Source organism: Artemia sp. Qi Xiang Cuo, chromosome 7, assembly GCF_049724085.1.
Source record: "Artemia sp. Qi Xiang Cuo chromosome 7, ASM4972408v1, whole genome shotgun sequence".
Taxonomy (NCBI): Eukaryota; Metazoa; Arthropoda; class Branchiopoda; order Anostraca; family Artemiidae; genus Artemia; species Artemia sp. Qi Xiang Cuo.
The window spans coordinates 27,477,384-27,504,454 of NC_142800.1; the positions used below are offsets into that span (position 1 = coordinate 27,477,384).

General features: G+C 37.7%; 1 protein-coding gene across 4 annotated transcripts in view; it reads left to right on the forward strand.

Moving 5' to 3' along the window:
- The window catches only part of THADA (Thyroid adenoma-associated protein homolog), a 223,851-nt gene that overhangs the window by 91,913 nt on the left and 104,867 nt on the right, over positions 1-27,071 (forward strand). For all 4 annotated transcript variants that reach the window (XM_089092152.1, XM_089092155.1, XM_089092153.1 and 1 more), the window contains exons 8-11: positions 848-1,029; positions 9,213-9,363; positions 14,953-15,101; positions 17,870-18,025. In XM_089092152.1, the coding sequence (XP_088948278.1) occupies positions 848-1,029; positions 9,213-9,363; positions 14,953-15,101; positions 17,870-18,025 (638 nt within the window). The remainder of the gene's footprint in view (positions 1-847; positions 1,030-9,212; positions 9,364-14,952; positions 15,102-17,869; positions 18,026-27,071) is intronic.

Sequence of the window (27,071 nt, forward strand, 5' to 3'; positions counted from 1 at the left end):
CTTTAATTCGGTAGGATTAACACATGACAAAGATTACGGACCATACGGATCGTACGGACCATAGTTCACGCTGTAATTTTTACGAAATGTAGTCTGATTCAAAGGTATCGGTCATCTTTAATTAGAGAATTACTGGTAGCAAGGCCAATAATATACTACGACATGCCAACGGTATACTAAAGTAGTATTAAATTTAGGTATTACTACTGCACTAGATACATACCATTTAGGTACTACTACTGCACATGTACTACCATAGGTACTGCACTATCATTATGCCTGAGGCAGAACACATCTGCTAAAGCTCCTCCTCCCCCCCCCCAATCAATTTAAAGATACATTCTTTATCCATTTTATTAAGTTATAGTTTCCCTTAAGTCCTTTCTTATGACCTCTTCCCGCTCCATTCGGGGACGATCTACTTTTTGTTTTGCACCAGACGGATGGCCGAAAACCACAATCTTTCATCCTTCATCTGTAAGACGTGACCTAGCCAGCTTAACATTTCTTTCATTACAGCCCTTGAAGGCGGGACTGAACCATATTTCTAGTACAGCTTACTGTTTCACATATGATAGGCCAAATGAATACTCAAACTATCACTGTGCAATTCCTCTGGAAAATGTTTAACAGATATTCTTCAAGCTTTTGAAACGCCCACGCTTAACAACCATAATTCACCATTGTCATTACCGTGGCTTACAACATTTTAATATTAGTTCGAAGACTGTTGCTGTGATGAAAGGATTAAATCAAGTCCAACAAGTCCATTCCCGCATGGACCTATTTATTTACTCTGTGATATTAACTGATTTTCATTTCCACCAATTTTGAATTTTTCGCTTAGGGAAAGAAGCTACATCAGGTTTACTGATTCCTTTGAGTCAACAATCGCCACACTCTAGTCGGAGAAGATATATATCTCTCATGTATGCAGTTTTACTTGAAGCAGAACCTGCTTGGAATTGGATTCAAACAAATGCGGATCAGCTAATCAAACAGAGCCAAAATCCTATCCATGGACCAGCGGTAAGACTAATAAATATAAATAGTTTTAAGATCTTTAAGCTAATGCAAGTTTAATCATCCAGATAGAAATAATTAACGCTTTTTCATCATTTTTTTGCTGATACTTTTCGGTGAAATATTGACCATAAAAAGATAAAAAGAAAATTGTAGGTACATAGCGCCATCTCCAAAACAAATGGGTGTTTAGCATTTTCGTAATTTTGCAGGAGAGAGAAAATAAGGGATTTAAGGTTTTTGTGGAAACAGTAGTCTATTTGAATAATATAATGATATAAACATCGTTACAGATTAAAGTTTAGCTTGATAATGCGACTTTGTTTTAACATACAGTGCAAAAACTTCAATACGAAGTAGTCTTTGAGTTCGGGGTTTTGAAAAAAAGCCTTTGCCCAATCCATAAGCAATATCCCCCATATCCTATTAAATAATTTATACCCACGAGAGTGCGACCTATAGGATCGTGTATCCAAAGGTGAATTTTGATGTTTCTAACTTTTTTCTAAGTTTCTAACTCGTGTTCGAAAAATTTTCAAGGATATTTTTTCTACCCTTTTGCCTACAGTACAAAAACACGAAATGTCCTAGGTCAAGAGGTAAACTTTTTAGGGATTTTTTAATTTTAGAATTGTGTGGAGTATTTAACTATCTATATGAAATGCTAGGATCAATATTCTTTATCGCTTCTAGATTCCGAAGAACTAATTCTAGAAAAGTAGATTTCGAGATCCCTAATTCTGTTTTAGGGAAATTTTGATTTTGGTGGAGTTTCCTAAAATTTTATGTACAAATAAGGCTTGAGCCCAGATTTAGAATTAAAAGTACATCTCTGATCAGACTCATAGGCGGAGGGATAGATAAGATAAGATAAGATATTTATTTCAAAAAGATCACTATCACAAGCCCACAAAGGGCCGAATTCGGACTTCGGAGTCGACAATATAAATGATTGCACTAAAACTGGCAAAAATGAAACAACAACAACGAAATAGAAAAATCATAATGAACAATCATTTAACAGTCAATAATTAAAACTGTAAAAAGTCAATTAAAAAGTTAAAAAGATTAAAACTGATCAAACTAAACTTACACAAATACGAATCGGAAAAAGAATTATAACGGACATAAAAAAAAAGGGAGGTGGGGGAATAAACGCATATACACAGAAAAAAAAGAGCGAGACACAAATACATATGCATTAAAATAGACACTAAGAAAGTGTCAATAATCCAACTACAACAAATTAATAAAAAAGTTGAAAAATAAAAACTTGCTAAGACGGGGGGGGGGAGACAAAAAAAAAGAAAAAAAAAGAAACTCTTTGTCAATTTTTTTAAATTTTAATTGCAAAAAGTGGCCCAAAGTTATTTAAAATCTCGAATTACAACCGTGTCTGGGTGCCAAAACATGGAGGGGATCAGAAACAGCTCGAGGCGGCCGTAATATGGATGGGGAGTGACGTTTGGGGAAAATACTTGCCGTCCGAGGGTTTGTTATGGCATTTTTTGCAAAACGGAGGCACAAATTATTTCTTCGTCTCTCGAGGGTCTCTAGCTTTGAAATATTTAACAAATACAAATACAGTATCTTGCCCTCTTTAAAGATAATTCTTAGAGCTCTCTTTTGGACATTTTCAATTTTTTGTGTTGCTTCATTAGAGAGGCCAGGGTGCCACACAGGACAAGCGTACTCTAATATGGGACGCACAAAAGAAATGTATACTTGTAGTAAATGTGATTCGGGGCAACTGAATTTATTTAAAAGTTTAAGGAGGGAAAGCGAGAAGTTTGCTTGTCGTAGGATATTATTTATATGGGCATCCCATTTCAAATTGGAAGAAATTGTAACACCAAGGAGTTTAAGAGATGTGACAGAGGTTTCAGGAGGTATAGGAGCAAGAAAAAGGGGAGGGGATTTAAGAGACTGAGGTTGCTAAAAATGTTTTTATGACATATCTCTAAAACTGTCAAGTCATCGACAAATTTCCATCTATTGTCGTAAAGGGTTGAAAGGTTATTAATCATAAGAGAAAAAAGGAGAGGGCCTAGAATAGTCCCCTGAGGAATGTCATTAAATATGGGGAGATGATCTGAGAAACAATTTAGATATTTAACTGCTTGAGATCTATTAGAGAGAAAAGAGGCAACGAGCTTAACAAGGACAGTTTCTATGTGGAATTCCTTTATAAGTTTATCTATGAGTAAATTGTGGTTAATCAAATCAAAAGCTTTTTGAAGATCAATAGAAATTAGATTAAGCCAAGTGTTAGGTTTTTCAAGTAATTTACCCATGGTATCAACATGATAGATCAGGTAATGAGAGGTTGACGTGGATTTGAAATTACCAATCTGTCTAAGATAAATGAGGGGGAGGACTTTCATCTTAAGCCAGTCTGCGAGAAAACTTTCATACAATTTTGAAAAATCGAGGTGAGGGTAATAGGACGAATGCCATCAAAACCAGGCTTCCCATTTTTCTTTTTGATTGGGGTAATAAAGCCTTGTTTCCAATATTGAGGGAACTGTCCAGATTCGGTAATTTCATTGAACAGAGTGGATAGGGGTTTTGAGAGGTAATCACTGAAAGCTTTAATCAGAGGAACAGGAATATCTAAAGGGCAAATGCTTGATCGTTTTAGTTTTTCAATTTTTTTTACAACATCAAGTGGAGAAATATGTGGGAGTGAAAAAGGAACAGGAATATCTGGAAATTTGTAAGATAGTGGTGGGAGACTCTGGACAATAGAAGCCAAAAACTTATTGAGGTCATTAGCTGTGGTCTTTGGAGGATCGTTTACATTAAAATTTAGTTGTTCTTGAGGGCTTTGGTTCCAGAACATTCTCATCAATACACATACTTGAATGGGTTGTTGGATATCAGCCACACTTGAGAGGAAGTAATAACTAGCAGCCCTATTTTCACTTTATGGTATCAGGATAAAACTGAACCTGTGTCTCTAAATTTTGTCATCTCGACATCTGAAACAACAGATTGTCTGATCTCACTTAAAATCAGTGCGAAGTATGGGTAAATATCCAATTTAGTTATTTGGGGTCCAGACGCAATCATCCTCTATGAGGGGCCAAGGCTCAAAATTTGTACCATAAGGACATTACCAGAGAATAAGGTAAATGTCTATTCTCAACAGAGGTAGGAGCGAATGCACTGAAAAAATATCTGATTAAGATCCTTAGCCTCTTTTGGCTGATATATATGGTAACGACAAGAAGCTGTAGGATTTCATCTCACATTGAAGATCAGGTAAGGAATTCCATGACATAAAGTTATAACCTACGCTGAGAAGAAGAAATTTGAATATAGCCTCTTTGTAGGGAGGAAGTCTATCTTCTTGTTATTTCGATATCATTATGAGGTACATCTTAAACTATTAGAAGATCCTTCGAGGACGTTTTAGGAGAAGATCCTTTGAAAACCTGCGAAAATTCTATTTTTGGGCCACCATTTGAAATTTTGAGGGGGTTTTGACCAGTCTCAAGCAAATTTCACCATTATACCCGTCCCCTACCTCTGTACAGGGATGACGGATGGTTTCAGCACCAAACTGTCACTCTTAGATATTAATTGGGAAGTGTCTGAATCCTCAGACCCCATCAAACCTCAGTTTTATAGATTAAGAAAAGACAGTTGATGATGCTGATAGAAACACTTTAATGAAGGTTCTATTCTAAACCAATTAAGTAAAAAAAGAAGGAGACACCTCAGTGATATTCATTGATTGTCCTTTTCGTTCAAGATAGGGGAATGTAAACCTTTTGTTCAGGATTTCCGATAAATTTAAATTTCAAGTTAAATTAAACTGAATTTAAAATTTAAATGGCATACTTTTATATGTCAATTTGACGGCATTTCTATGGATTTTAGGCTCTTCTTTAGACATTCTCAAAATGTATTCTCGATAATCACAAGTTAATGTTCACTTTAATCTGAAAGGAGGGGAGTATGTTTGAATCTCAGAAAGTGCAAGTTTTACATCAATATAGAAACTAGTCTCGGCAATCTATACATAGCAATCTCAAAGTTTTACAGTATTCATGGGTAGAAAATTATGTCCACCACCCCAAAATCTAAAAATAAAACCATGCTAATGTAAACTTATCATATAAAGCCAGATAAAACTTGTCTTTTTTTTATCCTACCGTGTCTTTGCTCTTCGTTTTCATTTTTGATACGTTTTTGAATTTTGATTACTTCTGATAATTTAGCATAGGCCTTTGCTTTAGCTGTCCGTATTGGTGTTGTCGCAATTGATGGTCCAGGTTGTTAAATTTCACATCTTATCACGTTTCATAGTTCAGGTGTTATATACCCATACTCCTTGGGCTAGCCTAAATTTCAAAGGCATTTGATAATCTAATAGAAAGTTCTACTGGGCAAGGGGTAAGAGCTTGCCACCTTCACACGCCTTTAAATCACTAAACGTTTTCAAATTTTATTTCGTTTTCAACCTCCCTCCAAAAACTTCTATAATCTCAGAAAGTGTAATTTTGTGTCCAAATTTTTATACTCTTCATTTTGAAATAGATAAATATAGAAGGAGGGTTTTTAAGGAGGAGGATTGCTCTCAAAGATGTAACACTTTGTTACACTTTGATTTAGTCAAAGATGTAACACTTAACTTTATCAAAAAGGCACAAAAGCTTTGTTTTACAAAACGGGAAGACAGATATTTTAACATGTTTTCCTGAATTTATTTACATTTATAACTTTACATCAGCTACTATGGAGGAGGACTGGTAGGCTTCTGTCTAGGTCGCAAGAGTAGATAAATATAGATCGCTGGAGAGGGGGGGGGGAATAATAATGAGGACGCTGGAGTCAGGCATATTCATATATATTCCTAAATGTATTTACATGTGTATCTGTGTATCAGATATACACAGAGGAAGGCTGGTTTATATTTGCGTTGATGGGGGAAGCATGCTTGAGCCACGAGAGTGCAATTTTGTGCCCAAATTTCTTAATTTCCCGTTTTTACATAGGTAAATGTAGAAGGGGTTTAAAGGGGAAGGAAAATTACTCTAAGTACCTGGGAACATTTTTATGCTGTGCCTGTACTACTGGTTCTGGAAAATGATAGTGCCTATCTTATTGCAGACAATCTTCGTTAGTGTAACATAAAAGATTACATTTGCAGTATGGTAGAAATAAAACCAGTGTAAGAACTAAAATTTCATATTTTTCTTCTTAAGTTTTTGGTTAATTTTGTCGCAACACAGTAATTAGTAAATTTGACTCATTGCAAAAAAAACTTAAATATGCTTTCTCGTTAGTAGGAAATCAGAGATAGTAATATAAAATGTATTTTCGAAAAATGACTATCACAAGCCTATTTCGTACTTCAGGGTCAATAAATACCAGAAAAAAAGGTAAAAATGTCAGTATGGTTAAAAACGTTGGAAAGAATAAAGACAATTGCAACTCGTAGGCTTTATTGGAATGTACAGTTTAATTGAAATGTATTTAAATATGGAAAACATTCAAGATGGCTTGGACTGGCCCTGTTGCATTAGCTAGAGGAGGAATATATTTAGCTAGCTCAAATTGATGAAAACTGTTCAGCAGCTGATTTTTTAGTTATATATAATTTTGTCTCTAGTCTGTGTCTTTACAATTATGATCTAATAGTTCGCTGAGTATTTGACTCTAGAATCAGGACTCATTTGTTGGTTATGTGTTCACGTCTATAAACAGATCGCTTTACGGACGTTCCGTAATTTTATGAAAACGTTCAGGTCCGTCGGCATAAGAAACCAAAGAGATATTTACGGTCAGTATAAGGATATAGTAGATATGATAAGATGAAGGTATAAGCTTTGTAGTTCACGTTATTTTGATGATGCTAATGTTTAGGTCTTTAGTCTATCCATTCTACTATTGCTTTGTACACCCAATAATAATTGTTTCTGGAGTTGCTTGATTCCTTGGCAAACGATAAGCATAAGAAATAGTCGCAAGTAATGCTCCACAACTAATCTCTCGGTCAGAGTTGCTGTAGCTTTTCACGGTGACTTAGTACCGAAGCTAGTTTTCCATAGAGAGTGCACACCTCATCCAGAGCTAGGGATGTTGATTAAGTTCAAAATATGTTCAACTTGGCATTCCCGGTCAGTGGCACCAGTTCAGAGGAGTTCCTCTTCTCCTAGATATTTTTGTCCCTCTCCCTGAATTTAAAATACCTTTTTCGACATTTTAATTAAAAAAATTGTCAAAGAAATTTGCCTCTCCCCCTCTAGGTTTTGAGAAATACGTTTTGCTCCTCCACTCCAGTCCCAGTCCCTCTTTTTGTAGATCAGTTATTCCATCTTGATGGGTCACATATGTTTCCCAGACCATACCTTGAGAACTTTTATCTACCGTACCTGCAAACATTTTATAATTCTCAAGAGTGATAAGCGTTTATCTTATACATTACTACTACTACTAACAACTCAGCGCAGCACCAAGTCGCCTGAGGCCAACACAGCTACGTACGCTCCTCCTCCATCCCAATCTGTTCAAAGCCTCCCATTTTACACCCTCCCACGAAGTTCCCATTTCCTTTAAATCTTTTTTTATGACGTCCTCCCACCTCAGACGAGGACGATCTGCTTTCCGTTTAGCCCTAGACGGTTAGCCGAAATGAACAATCTTCTGCAATCTGTCACCCTTCATCTGCACAACGTGCCCTAGCCACCTCAGCCTTTATTTTTTCTGATTTTGTACTTTTTGGCCAACCGTCTAGGGCTAAACGGAAAATAGGTCGTCAGTGGTTGGGGTGGAAGGATGTTGTAAAGAATAGGAACTTCCTGGGTGGCTGTAAAGAGGGAGGCTTTGAATCGATTAGGATATAAGAAGATCGTGTGTAGCTGTGTTGGCCTTAGGCGGCTTGGTGCTGTGGTGATTTGTCAGTAATAGCAGTATTAGAAGTTGTTTTAGGAGCTCTTGATCCGCTGCATGCACTTGCGAAATCGTTTATAACTTTTGTAAAATTTCGTTTTCAATACTTTTAGATTAAAGACAACTTGGTGAAATTTCACGTGGGATATTGCACATAAAAATCCAGCCACATTATTCTGTTGCACGATTAATATTTAAAGATTTTTGTTGTCAAAACTCTAGATACATTCTAAGGCCACACTGGCTATGCATGACGCATTAAACCAAGAGAGGAGAGGAAATAATAAATGAAAAATAAAATCAAATAGGTTAGAAAACGAGGGTTTTGTCAGCCAGCGGGAAACTATTAAGACAAAGGACAAGCAAATGCTAAGTCGTCTTTAGTTCTAAAAAAAAAAAAAAAAAAAAAAAAAAAAAAAAAAAAATCTTCCGAAGTGAATATAACGAGAGCAGAAGAGACACTGAATCAGAAAACCCAGCCTGAAATTAATGAAAGAAACAATCACCAATTGGATTGAATAAGTATCCGTTGTCTGGCCATTCTGCAATTTCGATGTTCATTAGGTATGCGGACAGGTTGTCTTGAATTAGACTAGGCAAAAATATTGATAGAGTCTTTTGAAATTAAGTTCTTATAAATTGGGCTTAAAGAAATATCTCCGGTGTCTCTTTTCATAGCCAAATTTCTGTTTATATATTTTTTGATCTCAATTACCTCTTTTAAAGAGGTAAATGAGATCAGAAATATGTAAACAGAAATTATATAAAAGTGTGTCAGTCAATAATTTTGAATTGAAAATCAAGTATTTTACAATTGGCTTCAAGACATGACTAATTATAGAAAAAAGCCAGGAGAGATAGTTCGAGTAATTGAGAGGTAAAAATGTTTAAATGGCACGGGTAAATGGCGGGAGTAAGTATGACTCTCTTATTGGACAAATACTTGTGTTGTTAGTTTTTGGAAAGGCACACCAACCTGCCTAGAGTCTCAGGCAGGTTGACCAAGAATTCATTTATTATTTCCTTTCCTCTCTTGTTTTCATACGTCGATTCTAGATTATAGAGTCAAGTACTCAGCGAGCTATTAGAGATTATAATTGTAAAGACACAGACTAGAGACAAAATTATGTACAGTTTGTTTTGGGGACCTTGTAAAATTGTTAAAATGTCAGATAGATCCCTTGATTCTTAGCATGTGAATATCTACTTCATTGGTACTAATTACTCTTGTAAATTCGTTAGTATAAATTGTTGTGAACAGATCAGTACTCACAAGTCCTTTCTTTTAGGTCAAAGAATGTCTCAGTACAAGTCTCAAATGGAGTGCCAAAAATTTGGACAAGCGAACCTTTGCCAGGCGATGGCTTCGTCCCTTAATCACAGAATACGAAATGTTACAATCACATGCGCTATATTCCCTTGTGGAGCAGGCTGTTAAAGGTAGTAATTCATTTCCTAGTGCCTCTATTAATTATATGACTGCTAATAATAGGATAAAAACATTTTCTAATTGCTGACATATTTGTATCATTTTTAGAGCGCGATTTTTAAGTAGTATAACAAAAGCCTGTTAGTGAGTTGGCTTTCAATTAAAAACCACCGATAGTACAGCTCCTCTTAGAAAAAAACAAAATTAAAAACATTATTAGTGCAGCTCCTCTGTACTAATTGACTTACTTGACTTGACTTATGTCCCATCCGTCCTTGAAGGTCGTTTTGGGGCCTCTTCTTTAACCAGTTCATTGACATGCCTCCTGTAGGTGCTTCTGTTGTCGGCCAGGCGGCAGAGTTGTGGCAGGTTGTAGGGTGAGAAGTTCCCTTTCCATCTCTTCGGAGGGCGACCTCTGGGGCGAGAACCATGTACTCGTCCAGCGAAGGTTCTCTTCGGGAGATGAGTGCTAGCCATGCGTTGGGTATGTCCAAGCCATTTGAGTTTTTGTAGTTTTATTTTGTCCAGTATTGTAAATTTGACTTTCAGATTATGGAGAAGCTTGGAGTTGGAGATTCTGTCGTAGTAGGTGATACCAGCAATGCGTCGTAGGGATTTGGTTTCAAAGGCAGCTAGGCAGCATTGAACATATGTTTTAAGCGTACAGGATTCACAGGTATAGATGGCGATCGGACTCATGAGGGAGCAGAAAAGTCTCGTTTTGACAGTTGTTGTTAAGTTCTTATTCCTCCTGATGGGCATCAGAGCTTTAAAACTGGAGTTTACAAGTGTCAGGCGTCTCTTGATGTCTTTGAGCCGGTTATTATCAGAAGTAATTAAGCTCTCAAGGTAAATGAAGCCTTCCACCCACTCAACGGTATCTCCACGAAGCTGAAGACTGAGATTTACCTGTGAATCGAACTTGCGTGAGCAGCGCATGGCTTTCGTTTTTGAGGTGTTCATGGCCATCCCAAAGAGGTTGGTGGACGAATGAACGGTGTTAGACTGAGAGTATAGATCTTGATGGGACCTGGCTCTAAGGTCTGTGTCATAGGTATACGCTAGTTTTTCTATCATCATACATTCAACAAGGACACCAGGTGAATTGTCTGTGAATGAAAGGGTTACAGTTATGAGGGCACTGATCAGCTCCGGTGATATTAGGCAACCTTGAAGTACTCCGCTTAGGTTTCGAAGCTCTCGGTAAGTCCTTCCCCAGTCATGACGCGGCTTCTGAACTTCTTATACGTGTCTTTGATCAGCGAGATCAGGTTGGATGGGATGCCAAAGTGAAGAAGGATGTGCCATAGACCTTCTCTCCATATCCGATCGAAAGCTTGTTTAAAGTTTATGAAAAGGTGATAGATGCTGCGGCCATGTTCGCTGTACTTTTCCATGATCTGCTTAACAGTTAATATCTGATCAATTGTTAATCTATTTGGTTGGAAGCCGGCTTGGTACTCCAGAATGACCATTGAGGAAATGACTCGTATACGCCCGAGCATGACTCTGGTGAGGATTTTTGCTGCGTGGCTGGTAAGACTTATTGGGTGGTAGTTGTCGCAGACAGCTTTAGAGCCTTTCTTATGCAGGGGAATTATCGTGGCTTCGTACCAGGGTGAGGGGAAGTGACATTTTTCCCAAGCAGCTATGGCAATTTTGTGGTAAAGGTCAAGGAGGGGTTTGCAGTTTACTTTCAGCAGTTTAGGCTTCATTCCATTGGGGCCGACAGCTTTGTTTGTCCTCAAGTATCTAATAGCTGTTTCTATTTCAAAATGAAGATGGGGACGACTTGAACCTGCAGAGGTTATAGGGAAAGTGTCGAGAATTGTTGGATCTGGGTGGATGTCCAGATTCAGTTTATTTTTAAAATGGTTTTTCCATCGAGAGCATATTCCGTCTGTGGATTGTATTTGGTTTCCATGTTCGTCGAGAAGGGAACACGCTTTAATGTCTTTCTTTTTGGCCAATTCCCCCACTCTTCTATACATGTAGTGGGGGTCTCCTTTCTTGAAGGCCGATTCACATTGATCACACGTTTCTTTAATAAAAGCACGATGAGCAAGTCTGATGGTTTTCTCAACAGCTCGTTTGGGTTGCTTGTATCGGTCCCTACTTTCTTTATCTTGCTTGTTCGTGAGTTGGCGCTTTTCGTCTTAGAGGGAGATGATCTCGTCTGTTATCCAAGGTTTCTGAATGTGCTTTTGGGTACCCAGTGTGGAATGAGCGACATCCAAATGATATTTGTGCTGCTAGTCACCAGGTTGTCAATATCTTCCTTAGACAGGATAGGTGGAGAGCTCGACGTGAGCTCCGAAATTTTTTTTGATAGAATGGTGATATAGGTCATACATGTGTTCTCGTCTTTCAGTAGATCTACTCGAAATTTGGGGGTTTCCTTACACAACTTTGATGCTGTTTTAAGTCTTGTTTTGAACCTAGACATGACAAGCGAGTGGTCGCTGTCAAGGTCGCCACCAGGTAGCGTGACTGTGTTTAGGACAGACGTTTTCCAGCGTCTAGACACGAGGATGTAGTCTATTAAGTTTTTAGCTTTTCCATCCGGTGAGGTCCAGGATGTCGTACGGCGAGGTCTGTGGTTGAACAGTGTGTTTGTAATGACTAAATCGCTGTCTCTGCAGAATTCGATAAGGTGTTCTCCTCTTCTGTTCATTTTTCCATGTCCAAATTTGCCCATTACATCTTTGTGTCCTGTGTGGTTGTTTCCAACGATGGCGTTGAAATCACCAATGATAAAGATTATGTCCTTTTTAGGGACAGAATCATCTAGACTTTGAAGCTGGAGATAGAAGTTTTCAGACTCTTCGTCGTCTCTGCTGGAATCCGGAGCGTATACTTGGATAATTGTGAGGTTGGTGGGCGAACCTTTCAGGCGGATGATGATTATCCGTTCCGTGAGGGGGGGCTACGGAGATAAAGGATTTTCTAGCTCTATTAGATAGTAGGAAACCTACACCTTGTCGATGTTTCCCATCATTACGTCCCGAAAGTAGAAGGGTAACATCTCCATGTTTCTCTTCACCAGTGACTGGAAAATGGGTTTCGGCGATACCGATAAAGTCCCAGCTGTACCGTTTTATCTCTCTTAGGAGTAGGTCTATTTTTCCTTGTTTAGCGAGGGTTCTAGTGTTGAGGGTACCTATTGACTTAGTTATTTTTAGAGAAACAATAGCCTCCAGGGTTGGAGTTTTCAACGTAGATATATTCGTGCGATTCACGGTTGTCGAGTCGTCGGCTGCCCCGGACGCGGTAGCTCTTAACGCATTATCGTCGGTTACCCCGGACGCGGTAGCACTGGTTCTCATATTTGATCTCTTATTCATATTCATCATTAAAGTTAAAGAAGGGGTTTCTTGGCTGGCTTCGGGACAGCGGTAAGCCACTCCTCTCTGTCCCTAGCTGGGGCCGACTGTATCTATTACCGATAGTGCACCCTTTTGGTGTCCTGCAACACCAGCAATTTAACCCATTGGTGGGTTAAATCTCACCCACTAATGGACTCTTATTCAAGGTCAATTTAATGGGTGATTTAGGCGTATTGAAACGGGCTAAATAGTGCCAGATAATCAAAAGGTAAATGAATAAAAATAATTATATGACGTAACATCTTCGATGTAACATCTAGCGTTGCGAAAATACATCGTATAGATGGGGAAATGAGACCAACCCAGTAAACAACTATAAACTCAACATTTGGTTTGCAATTAGAAGACATGGAAGGCTTTGTTACCTTCAATAGAAATTTGTTTTATATTTGGACAAGATTAAAGAAGGAAATTTGCATCAAGACTTTGAATGAACTTTATCATTGAACTCTCTCTGAAAATGATCTAGTGAATAATCCGGAAGTTCATTATTTTGTGAATGACCCGATAAGTTATTTATTTTGCTGTGTATAAATAAGCTAGTTTCAATTTTATTATTTTGTATTTCTACTGAAGACGGTCACTGTATATGTGATCGAAATATCGGAACTTTTGCAGCTATTTTTTTTACTGTCTAAATAAATGGATCTATCCTCATTTGGAATTTTACTTGTTCGTGTTCTGATTGATGTGTTAATCAATCAAAGAAAAGTTCTGTAAAGTAAATTTTATAAACTTTAAAAGTTTCCTAAAAGAACCTTTTTTGAAAATATAGACCTATGGAATTTGGAATAGAATTCCAGTAGGACGTTCTTTTCGGTTTGCATATATATAATATAACTAAAACTTATTAGAGGGATGTGTTCTCTTTCAATTAGAAACACTAATAAGCTACTCTGTACTAATAACATTTTATTTATTATATGTTTACTGGAAGTAAGAGAGAAGCTATAAGCCGAATCCCCCCTCTAATGTACTATTGTTCAAGGTGGAATTAAAGCGTAATTTGAGTATATTGAAGCCTTAGATGTTTCTGAGATATTACTTAATTAATTAATTTAATCGATTAAATGAAATAACCTTTTATTAACTAAATTTTGAGTTAATTTCTAAAGTTAATATGTACTATTTTCGACATAACACCTTTAAATTAGGTGTTGTTTTCTTAGACCACACTGCCGTTCTAAGACGAACAAATAAACTTTCAAATGCGGATAAATCCATTTATTTAGTCAGTGAAAAAACAGGTACAAAAGTCCAGATATTTCGGTCACATATACAGCGACCGTCTTCAGTAGAAATACATCTACTGAAGACGGTCGCTGTACATGTGACCGAAATATCTGGATTTTTGTACCTCTTTTTTCACTGTCTAAATAAATGGATTTATCCCCATTTGAAAGTTTATTAACATGTACTTAAATATATAGAAAAAGAATTACGCTAAAAACGACTTGATTAGGTAGAATCTATAATCATAAAAAAATTATTTGTTTTGACATGTTCTTTGGTGCCACCAAGACATGAATCCGAATGTTTTACTGCTCTTTTTGCCCCACTAACCCTGCTGGCATGTTGACGGATAGACTGAACTTGTTTCTAACATTAGTTGACATCGCACTTGATAAAGCCCCCTTGCCCCTTCTTCTCCCTTTGAAAGAGGGGCGGATCCAGGATTTTTTTAGGGGGGGGGCAAAATAGGTTGATCCGATAAACTTGCGTTAGGAGCAAGTTTAATTAACGCAATTTTGCGTTAATTATGTAAATTACACTACTTTGGAGTACGTTTGGGGGCCTGCGCCCCCTGGATCTGCCACTGCTTTGAAATAAATTATTTTATTCAGAGGAGCAGAGCTGTTAAGCTACATGCGCTGGCAACAATCTGGCTCGAACCATTAGTCGCAAGAACGTGAAATTATATAAGATTAATAAAACAGTATTTCTTTCACATTATTTGTACATGATATTTTAAGGGTACTTTTCTTGTGTTCTGCAGAGTTTTTTTTTTTTTTTTTTTTTTTTTATATTACTACAAGAGTCGGGTTAGAAATCATTGAGCTATCAAGTTGTTAACATTCTTTTTTGCTTTTTTGTAATTGAATAAATACTTATATAGGTAATATGATATCAGTTGCAAAAATAATAATATTTATTGTTCAACTAATACAAATAATTATATATGTAAATCTAAATTATATAATTATATAAATATAGATTCGAATGTTGGCTTTGAAGATATTGAAACGGACAAACTAGAAGTGGCATTAGTATTTCTTCTTGTTTGCAAAAGAAATGGAATTAAGGCATCTAAAGAGGATGAGATTTGTGTCCTTCGAAACCTTCTTATTTCTGCTGACCACAAGGTGAGGCCTCTTATGGTAATATCTTTATTAACTGGTTATACAAAATTGGTATTTTTAGCCATTGTTTGTTTGTTTGTTGTTTTTTTTTTTTTGGTGGGCAATGATAAACAGACTGTTTCCATATTCATCATTTTCTGGTTTGTAAAATCGTCTGTCTGTTCATGACTTGACTTGACTTATGTCTAAGCGTTTGCACATCGCTCAACCTGATATTTGTCATCGTCAGGAACTTGGACAGGCTGTCAGACCATCGTTTTTTCGGTCGGCCGCGAGGTCGCTTCCAACCGGCTTTAACAGGGTCGAAGTCATGGATCGTTTTCGAAGGTATGTTTGGGGGCATTCGAAGTAGGTGTCCGAACCATTGTAGTGATCGCTCAACTGCTCGGGTCCACAACCGAGACTGCTTGATGAGCTGCAGCAGCTTCTCATTGCTGACGAAGTCGAGCCATCGTAGACCTTCGATCCTCCTCAGGCTCTTCGACTGAAAGACATCAATTGCCTTGAGGGTTGCGGCTGAGGGTTGTGTCTGTTCCGTCTTGGATAATAGTTAGTCTTAGATAATAATCTTAAAATAGTCTTTCTTAGATTCTGCAGATGATTTGAATAACCTAGATCAAAATTTTAGCAAAAATAGTCAGGTCTGAAAAGTTTTAGGTAAAACAGTCAGTCTTAGAAAATACTCTTAAAATAGTTTGTCTTAGATTCTGCAGATGAATTGAGTTATCTAGATCAAAATTTTAGCAAAATGAATGATTTTTGGAGGTTTTGAGAGTTCAGGATGCAAGAATATGTTTGATAAATGTTAAAAAGACCAACTCGCTTAGTCTAGGAATCAATAACGGGGAAGAGGTAAAATTAGGTTACAAGAAAATTAATCATGCGGATAGCCTTACTCACCTCGGTAGTATTATTAGCCACGACGGTGGATGCAGTAGAATAGCCAAGAGGAGAGTGTTTTTTCACAGTTGGAAAAAGTTTGGAAGAATTGGAAGATAAGTCTGCAAATCAAGATTAGAATATTGGAAGCCTCGGTAATGACAGGGGTCAAGTATGCTTCTGAAACGTGGGTGCATTGAAAGGATGAAGAATATTTGTTAAATGTTTTCAGAGTAACTGTCTAAGATAGTCTTAGTCATTCGTTCGACTGACCGTATTTAAACTAAAAACTGTGCGAGAAATGGGGTTCTGTCCCATTTTTAAAAGATGGCTACACACAAGAAAACTTTTACGAATAGTTTTACTTTAAGATTTCGGCGGATTAGAAAAATAATTAATTAAATTAGATAAAAATACATATAAATAAATTGAAATAATAATTAAGTAACAAATTAAAAACAATTAGTCAAATAAAATATTAAATAAAGTTATTAAATACAAATGAATATTTGGTCAAAACCAAAGTATTGCTCTTGCGACACAATAGAAATACTTCCTTTCAAAATTACAGATTTTTTTCTTAAAGTAAAAATATAATAAGCCGAAATCTACTGATAATTTCATAAAATGAATAAATGAAAATTTCTTCATGAAACGGACGACCAGGTTCCTCTCGCCTTTAGGCTCTGGTCGATTAATGTCCTAAATGTCCCAAAATACCGTTGGACACCATAAACATTCCAATATTGTGCGGAAATAAAAGAACTTAAAAAAAAAAACATCATATGTAAATGCTGATCTCTGCTTTTTTGTCTGTTAAATACCTGTCATTACAAAATACATGTCCAACTTATTGAAACCTCGTAATTATTGACATTCAGTATATTTTTTAGCAACAACAAGGTTTGTATTGATGAACGGTTTTCCGGTGTTCTTGATTAGTGTCTTTTAAAGCTGAGCTATAATTTCCTTTTAAGTTATAACAATTAGTACTTAATTAATTAATATTATTAGTTAATTTTACTATATTATTTAATATACTAAATTGTGTTTATAGTTTTGTGGTATAGAATTTAGCATTGACTTCAGTTTGGGTACAACTCAATAATCATCAGCTATACACACCTTCAGCTATTGTACATAAGTGTCGTTCACCGTTGAAGTTATACTTTTATTTAATTATATCAACTAATAATTCATTGTAATTGAATATATTGTATATTGCATTTTTACGTATTTAACATCATTAGTTGAAGATAAATAGATTTAATTAATATTAAATTCTTCTTTATTTATATTTGTTATTTCTATTTTCGCTTATGTAGAACTGTCCTATTTTCCGAAACACCATTTCTCGAAATAAATTTGAAAGGAAGTAAATATTCTATTCGATCTTAAAAAACAAATTCACATTATTTTTGATACATTTAAAATTGATACATTAAAATTAAATAAAAAAAAGACACAAACAATTTGTGTACGCAGGAATTTATTTCAGCTGTAGGGTAGGCAAACAAAATTCATCAAAGCAGTGAAATCGGATGAATTTTTAAGAATCAGTGGCGGATACAGGGGGAAGGGCGAGGGGGCGCGCTCCCCCCCCTAACGTAGTCTAAAGTAGTGTAATTTACTTAATTAACGCAAGTTTGCGTTAATTAAACTTGCTCCTAACGTAAGTTTATTGGATCAACCTATTTTGCGCCCCCGCCCCCTAAAAAAATCCTGGATCCGTCCCTGTAAAGAATCATGTGAAAGTATGGAAACTTTTTAAAAATAGGGCACATGAGGAAGGGAGGTGGCTGGGATTGTTAATATTAACATTAAGTTTTGTTAATGTTTTCACTTGAAAAACGTTAGAACAAAAGAACTATTCAAAAACCAATTTTTGACAGGTTCGATTGAACTGCTTTCGTTTGATTACTGCAAGTCCAAAGACGTCAGAACATATTGATAGAAGCTACTTGGAGCTTATCCAACAAGCTCTTCATCTGAACTTCTTCTGCCAAAGTAGTGACTTTCGTCATCAATTTATTGGAATTATGAAAAAGGTAAGCTCTTGTATTTTATGCTTGTTAAGCTTTGGTATTACCCAAAAAGGTAAGTAATGGTGCTCTATGGCTTTATGAATCTTTATGGCTGTTGCTGTGGTACTACGGTACATAGCTGTAGCCTATTGAAATCTTTCTTTGGATTAGACAAACAAGAGTTTGGGTATCGTCTCCTTCTCTCACTGTAAAAGTCTAAAACCTACTGCGTCATTGGCGCTTTACTGAAAACTATATGTGTCTTGGACAGTCTTGGAAAGTATGAACAAAATCAAATTGAAAATTTGTTATATAATGATATTATGTGTTGAAAGATCCATCAGTTCAAGATTTTATTTCACTGTAATTTTGTTCTCATTTTCAATACTGTAAGAACTAGAAAAGAAAATATTTGTAATATAATTTGTTTTCAGCTAAGTGCCAATGACGCAGTAGGCTTTAGGTTTTTACAGTTAAGGAAGGGGGCAGGGTCTAAACTCTTGTTTGTAGTGAGACTATATTCGTCTTGAACAATTTTAGAAAGAACTAATAAATTAACCTGAATATGTAATGTATAATGATATTAATTGCTGAAAGCTCGTCAGTTCAAATTTTACTGTAATTAAATTTTTATTTTCAATATTAAGTACAAAGGAAAATATTTGTAATATAAGTCGTTTTCATTAAAGCGCCAATGACGCAGTAGGTTTTAGACTGTTACAGTGTGAGAAGGAGGCGATACCCAAACTCTTGTTTGTAGTGATTTTTGTTCGTTTCAAACTTGATTTGCATATTCAATTTATGTCTCACCCGTTTTAAGATTTATTCATTCATTTATATTAGTATCTATTGTATATATGTTTGCATAGATTGTTTATTTAATTTCTGTTCGTTTTGGGTTTCATTTATACTTCAAAGCAAAATATTTTTGTTCGTGTTAAGCTTGATTTGCATATTCAATTTAAGCATTGCTCGCTTAGTAATTTCTGGTCGTTTTGAGTTTGAATTTGAATAGGTATTTGTATCTGCTGATGCTGAGTTTAAAATCGCTTTTACTTTTCTTTGAAAAACTTCCTTTTTGGAAATTTTTTTTTAGTTAATTTTTGTTCGTTTTTGATTGCAAAAAGTTTCAAGTTTTTAAAAATTCCTATTTCAAAATCAAACTTTTTTTTCCAACATCAATTGTGCATCAGAGTATCAAAACTAGTATCAAAGTAGCAATATCAAAGTAAAAAATTAACAAAGTAGCCTTAAAAAAGCATCAAAGTAACAATATGCAACTTGAATAACTAACAGCCCTTGCACCGTAAATCAGAGTTGCCACGTAAATCAATAAATCCAAGTATTGAAGTAAACAAAGTGTCAAAGTAACAATAAGCAAGTTCCGCAACTCAGAGTAATTTCCCCTGGGCTAAGTGTAGAGGAGGGGCTGAACTCCAGAAGCATAGTTATTTGGTATTTGAGCTTTTTTGTACAAAATGGCGATCTCAAAATTTTGACCCGATGCCCTTTGAAAAAGTGGGGTGTGGGCTAGTTGCCTACTGATCAATTTTGACTCTTAAAAATGAACTAAATGTTTCATTTTTCAATCGAATGAATCCCCTCCAAAGTTAATACGACCACCCCTTCCATAAACACCTTATATTCTAATAATAGGCAACTTTCATAAGTTACAATCCATGACCAAGGGGCTACGGAGGATTTCTCAACCCCTTAGTTATAGTAATTTGAATTTTGGACTATTTTGAACAAAATGGCTATTTCAAAATTTTGATACGATGCATTTGGGGGAAAAAGGCACAAGGGGGGGGGGAGGGCTTGTTACTTTTTGATCACTTTCGGTTCTTCAAAGGAGTATAATAAATTTCGGTTTCCGGTCGAATGAACTTCCTCCACAGTTTATAGGACCCCGCTTTCCATAGAAGCTTTATATATTAATGATGGGCTGCTAGTGTAACTTATAGCCCTTTTCCCCAAGGCTGGGGGGATTCAATCCTGGAGCCCTAGCTGTTTGACATTCGGACGATTTTGAACAAAATAGCTAACTCAAATTTTGAATAGCTAGCTTAAAAAGAGTGTGGGGGGCTAATTGCCCTTAGATCTCTTTTGACTCTTAAAAAGTGAACTAGAGCTTTCAATTTCCAATCAAGCGAGCCTTTTCTGAAGTTTGTACGAGTATTCCTTCAATAAGAACCATATATGTCCCCAGGGTTTAACTTATAACGACTGCCCCTGGGCCCTGGGGGTTGTGTCGACACCAGAGTTTTTGTTATCTGACCTTTTAACTATTTTTAACAAAATAACTATCTCAAATTTTTTATCTGATGCATTTGGGAAAAAAGAGTGAGGGGAGGGGGGGGGGCTATTTACCCCCCGATCTCTTTTTACTCTTAAAAAGTGAACAAAAACTTTCACTTTCTAAACAAATTAACCGTCTCTGACGTATATACGAGCATCCCTTCCATAAGAACCATATATGCCCCAGGGCGTAACTTACAACACCGGCCCCGGGCCCTGGGGGGCTGTGTCGATACCAGGGTTTTTGTTATCTAACCTTTTAGCTATTTTTTAAAAAATGGCTATCTCAAAATTTTTGTCTTATGTATTTGGGGAAAAGGGTGTGGGATGGGGGGGGGGGCTAGTTGCCCTCCGATCTCTTTTGACTCTTAAAAAGTGAACAAGAATCTTTCACTTTCCAAACAAATTAGCCCTCTCTGAAGTATATACGTGCATCTCTTCCATAAGAACCATATATGCCATCAGGGCATAACTACAACGCCTCTCCTCTCCTCGCCTCGCCTCTCCAACACCACGGTTTTTGTTATCTGACCTTTTAACTATTTTTAACAAAATGGCCGTTTCAAAATTTTCATCTGATGTATTTACGGAAAAAGGGCGTGGAAGGGGGGGGGGGAGGTTAATTGCCCTCCGATCTTGGGCCCTGGGGGCCCAAGATCGGATTATTTTAATCGAGGAAGGATTATCGATTTCCTCCGATTATTTTGTTATAACGCCTTTTCTTGGGCCCTGGGGGCTGTGTCGACACCGGAGTTTTTGTTGTCTGACTTGAACTATTTTTAACAATATGTCTATCTCAAAATTTTTATCTGATGCATTCGGGGGAAAAGTGGGAGGGGGTGGACTAGCTGCCCTCTGAGTACTTTTTATTCTTAAAAAGTGAACTAGAACTTTCAATTTCCAATCAAATGAGCCGTCTTTGAAGTTTATACGAGCATCCCCTCCATAAGAGCCATATGTGCCCCCAGGGCATAACTTATGACGATTTCCCCCGGGCCCTGGGGGGTTTTATCGAGACCAGAGTTTTTGTTATCTAACCTTTTAACTATTTTTGACAAACTAACTATCTCAAAATTTTTATCTGATGCATTCTGGGAAATGGGTGTGGGGGGGGGCTAGTTGCCCTTCGATCTCTTTTGACTCTTAAAAAGTGGACAAGAACTTTCGCTTTCCAAACAAATGTGTGCAAGAACCATATATGCCCCCATGTCATAACTTGCAACGCCTGCCCCCGGGCCCTGGGGGGTTGTGGCGTCACCAGTTTTTGTTATTTAACCTTTTAACTATTTTTAACAAATTGCTAACTCAAAATTTTTATTCCATGCATTTGAGGAAATAAGGACGGGGGGGGGGTAATTGCCCTCCGATCTCCTTTGACTCTTAAAAAGTATACTAGAACTTTCACTTTCCAAACAAATGAGCCCTTTCTGATTTTCATACGAGCATCCCTTCCATAAGAACCATATATACCCCCAGGGCATAACATACAACGCCTGCCCTCGGGCCCTGGAAGGTTTTGTCGACACGGGAAATTTTGTTATCTAACCCTTGAACTATTTTTAACAAAATGGCTGTCTCAAAATTTTTGTCTGATGCATTTGGAGGAAAAGGGCATGGGGGAAGGCTAGCTGCCCTCCTATCACTTTTGACTCTTAAAAAGTAAACTACAACTTACAATTTCCAATCAAATGAGCCCTCCCTGAAGTTTATACAAGCATCCCTTCCCTAAGAACCCTATATAACCCCAAGTCATAACTTACAACGCCTGTCCTTGGGCCCTTGGGGCTCTGTCGACACCGGAGTTTTTGTTGTCTGACTGAACTATTTTTAACAAAATGTCTATCTCAAAATTTTTATATGATGCATTCTGGGAAAAAGGCGTGGGGGGGGGCATAATAAAGGGACTTATCCCCATTTGAACGTTTATTTTTTCGTCATAGAAAGGCAGTGTAGTCTTGGAAAAAATACCTAATTTAAGGTATTATGTCGAAAATATTTTATTAATTTTATTAATAATTTTAACATTTTATTAATATTTTGCAATTTTGCTCCATTCTCTCATTCGACTGGATAAAAAAAGATGAATGATATTGAGAAACATTGCATGAATGCCTGAAAAATGGTAATAAACTGGAATCTTGAAAAAAATGTGAAGTAAAAATCAGTTAAAATAAAATCAGGAACCTTGAGTTTTTTTAACGAAATTAAAAGTTGTCGTGGTCATTATGCCTGCTCCTTCAAAAGTCAGGGGGTGCACATTCTAGCTTTGGAAGGTATTGGGAACAACTTCAAGATTCCAAATGGCGTTACTTACTGAATTTTAAATACTTGAAAAAAAGTAGATTTTCCCCCCTAACGCTGAATTTATTTATTTTTAAAATTTAGCAGTCATAAATGTGTTCGGAATATTCTATAAACAAAATTTTAGGCTAAAACTCACTTTTTTCGATTTCGATTCTAAATATGTACAATTTTTATTAGTGATACTAGTTGAAATATGAAAGGTTTTGACCTCAATCGAACTGGGAATGTGTGCTGTATTTTGAGGAATTAGGTATTATTTTTCGGCGGTGCTAATTTGTGGGGAACAGTACTTCTATGGTGAATTCTATGATGAATGGTGAAAGTACTTCTAACTCTATGGTGAATGAAAAGAATCCCAAATGGTTGATGAAAAAAAGTGAATGGATTAATAAAGAGGTGTGATAGACGGATCATGAAATTCTGATTTTTGGAAAAAAGAAATTGGAAAAAAGAAAATAAAAAAGTCATGTGTAAGAAAGAATGCTAGGGAAACATTTTTAAGGTAAATCGAAAAAATAGAATACGGCACTGAACTTTGAAGTCTCTACCAGTGGCGCTGATTTCTGTTTTATGGCCCGTCAGGGCCATAAAACAGAAAGGAGGGTTGGAAGCACAGGAAGCACAGAGGAGGGTTGGGGGCCTATTATCCTGTGCTTTCACATACCCTTCCTGTCCACCTTCCCCAGATTTCTCCAGGGATCCATTTAGAGCTGGGTTAACTCTGGCTGAGCTTAGAGACTCACGTCAATGACCTCCATTCCAAATAAACAACCAGCGACACCAGGATTCATTGCTATTTGTCTTGGCTTTACTCCAATTAGCCATGGCTAATTGGAGACCCAGACTCAGGTCAATGACCTCCATTCCAAATAAACAACCAGCGACACCAGGATTCATTGATATTTGTCTATCTGTCTTGGCTTTACTCCAATTAGCCATGGCTAATTGGAGACCCAGACTCAGGTAAATGACCTCCATTCCAAATAAACAACCAGCGACACCAGGATTCATTGCTATTTGTCTATCTGTCTTGGCTTTACTCCAATTAGCCATGGCTAATTGGAAACCCAGACTCAGGTCAATGACCTCCATTCCACATAAACAACCAGCGACACCAGGATTCATTGCTATTTGTCTATCTGTCTTGGCTTTACTCCAATTAGCCATGGCTAATTGGAGACCCAGACTCAGGTCAATGACCTCCATTCCAAATAAACAACCAGCGACCCCAGGATTCATTGCTATTTGTCTATCTGTCTTGGCTTTACTCCAATTAGCCATGGCTAATTGGAGACCCAGACTCAGGTCAATGACCTCCATTCCAAATAAACAACCCGCGAAACCAGGATTCATTGCTATTTTTCTATCTGTCTTGGCTTTACTCCAATTAGCCATGGCTAATTGGATACCCAGACTCAGGTCAATGACCTCCATTCCAAATAAACAACCAGTGACACCAGGATTCATTGCTATTTGTCTATCTGTCTTGGCTTTACTCCAATTAGCCATGGCTAATTGGAGACCCAGACTCAGGTCAATGACCTCCATTCCAAATAAACAACCAGCGACACCAGGATTCATTGCTATTTGTCTATCTGTCTTGGCTTTACTCCAATTAGCCATGTCTAATTGGAAACCCAGACTCAGGTCAATGACCTCCATTCCAAATAAACAACCAGCGACACCAGGATTCATTGCTATTTGTCTATCTGTCTTGGCTTTACTCCAATTAGCCATGGCTAATTGGAGACCCCGACTCAGGTCAATGACCTCCATTCCAAATAAACAACCAGCGACACCAGGATTCATTGCTATTTATCTATCTGTCTTGGCTTTACTCCAATTAGCCATGGCTAATTGGAAACCCAGACTCAGGTCAATGACCTCCATTCCAAATAAACAACCAGCGACACCAGGATTCATTGCTATTTGTCTATCTGTCTTGGCTTTACGCCAATACGCCTTGGCTAATTGGACACCCAGACTCAGGTCAATGACCTCCATTCCAAATAAACAACCAGCGACACCAGGATTCATTGCTATTTGTCTATCTGTCTTGGCTTTACTCCAATTAGCCATGGCTAAGTGTAGACCCAGACTCAGGTCAAGGACCTCCCTTCCAAATAACCTCCCAGCGACACCAGGATTCATTGCTATTTGTCTATCTGTCTTGGCTTTACTCCAATTAGCCATGGCTAATTGGAGACCCAGACTCAGGTCAATGACCTCCATTCCAAAAAAACAACCAGAGACACCAGGATTCATTGCTATTTGTCTATCTGTCTTGGCTTTACTCCAATTACCCATGGCTAATTGGAGACCCAGACTCAGGTAAATGACCTCCATTCCAAATAAACACCCAGCGACACCAGGATTCATTGCTATTTGTCTATCTGTCTTGGCTTTACTCCAATTAGCCATGGCTAATTGGATACCCAGACTCAGGTCAATGACCTCCATTCCAAATAAACAACCAGCGACACCAGGATTCATTGCTTTTTGTCTATCTTTCTTGGCTTTACTCCAATGAGCCATGGCTAATGGGAGACCCAGACTCAGGACAATGACCGCCATTCCAAATCAACACCCAGCGACACCAGGATGCATTGCTCTTTGTCTATCTGTCTTGGCTTTACTCCAATTAGCCATGGCTAATTGGAGACCCAGACTCAGGTCACTGACCTCCATTCCAAATAAACAACCAGCGACACCAGGATCCATTGCTATTTGTCTATCTGTCTTGGCTTTACTCCAATTAGCCATGGCTAATTGGAGACCCAGACTCAGGTCAATGACCTCCATTCCAAATAAACAACCAGCGACACCAGGATTCATTGCTATTTGTCTATCTGTCTTGGCTTTACTCCAATTAGCCATGGCTAATTGGAGACCCAGACTCAGGTCAATGACCTCCATTCCAAATAAACAACCCGCGACACCAGGATTCATTGCTATTTGTCTATCTGTCTTGGCTTTACTCCAATTAGCCATGGCTAATTGGAAACCCAGACTCAGGTCAATGACCTCCATTCCAAATAAACAACCAGCGACACCAGGATTCTTTGCTATTTGTCTATCTGTCTTGGCTTTACTCCAATTAGCCATGGCTAATTGGAGACCCAGACTCAGGTCAATGACCTCCATTCCAAATAAACAACCAGCGACACCAGGATTCATTGCTATTTCTCTATCTGTCTTGGCTTTACTCCAATTAGCCATGGCTAATTGGAAACCCAGACTCAGGTCAATGACCTCCATTCCAAATAAACAACCAGCGACACCAGGATTCATTGCTATTTGTCTATCTGTCTTGGATTTACTCCAATTAGCCATGGCTAATTGGAGACCCAGACTCAGGTCAATGACCTCCATTCCAAATAAACAACCAGCGACACCAGGATTCATTGCTATTTGTCTATCTGTCTTGGCTTTACTCCAATTAGCCATGGCTAATTGGAGACCCAGACTCAGGTCATTGACCTCCATTCCAAATAAACAACCAGCGACACCAGGATTCAGTGCTATTTGTCTATCTGTCTTGGCTTTACTCCAATTAGCCATGGCTAATTGGATACCCAGACTCAGGTCAATGACCTCCATTCCAAATAAACTACCAGCGACACCAGGATTCATTGCTATTTGTCTATCTGTCTTGGCTTTACTCCAATTAGCCATGGCTAATTGGAGACCCAGACACAGGTCAATGACCTCCATTCCAAATAAACAACCAGTGACACCAGGATTCATTGCTATTTGTCTCTCTGTCTTGGCTTTACTCCAATTAGCCATGGCTAATTGGAAACCCAGACTCAGGTCAATGACCTCCATTCCAAATAAACAACCAGCGACACCAGGATTCATTGCTATTTGTCTATCTGTCTTGGCTTTACTCCAATTAGCCATGGCTAATTGGAGACCCAGACTCAGGTCAATGACCTCCATTCCAAATAAACAACCAGTGACACCAGGATTCATTGCTATTTGTCTATCTGTCTTGGCTTTACTCCAATTAGCCATGGCTAATTGGAGACCCAGACTCAGGTCAATGACCTCCATTCCAAATAAACACCCCGCGACACCAGGATTCATTGCTATTTGTCTATCTGTCTTGGCTTTACTCCAATTAGCCATGGCTAATTGGAGACCCAGACTCAGGTCAATGACCTCCATTCCAAATAAACAACCAGCGACACCAGGATTCATTGCTATTTGTCTATCTGTCTTGGCTTTACTCCAATTAGCCATGGCTAATTGAAGACCCAGACTCAGGTCAATGACCTCCATTCCAAATAAACAACCCGCGACACCAGGATTCATTGCTATTTGTCTATCTGTCTTGGCTTTACTCCAATTAGCCATGGCGAATTGGAGACCCAGACTCAGGTCAATGACCTCCATTCCAAATAAACAACCAGCGACACCAGGATTCATTGCTATTTGTCTATCTGTCTTGGCTTTACTCCAATTA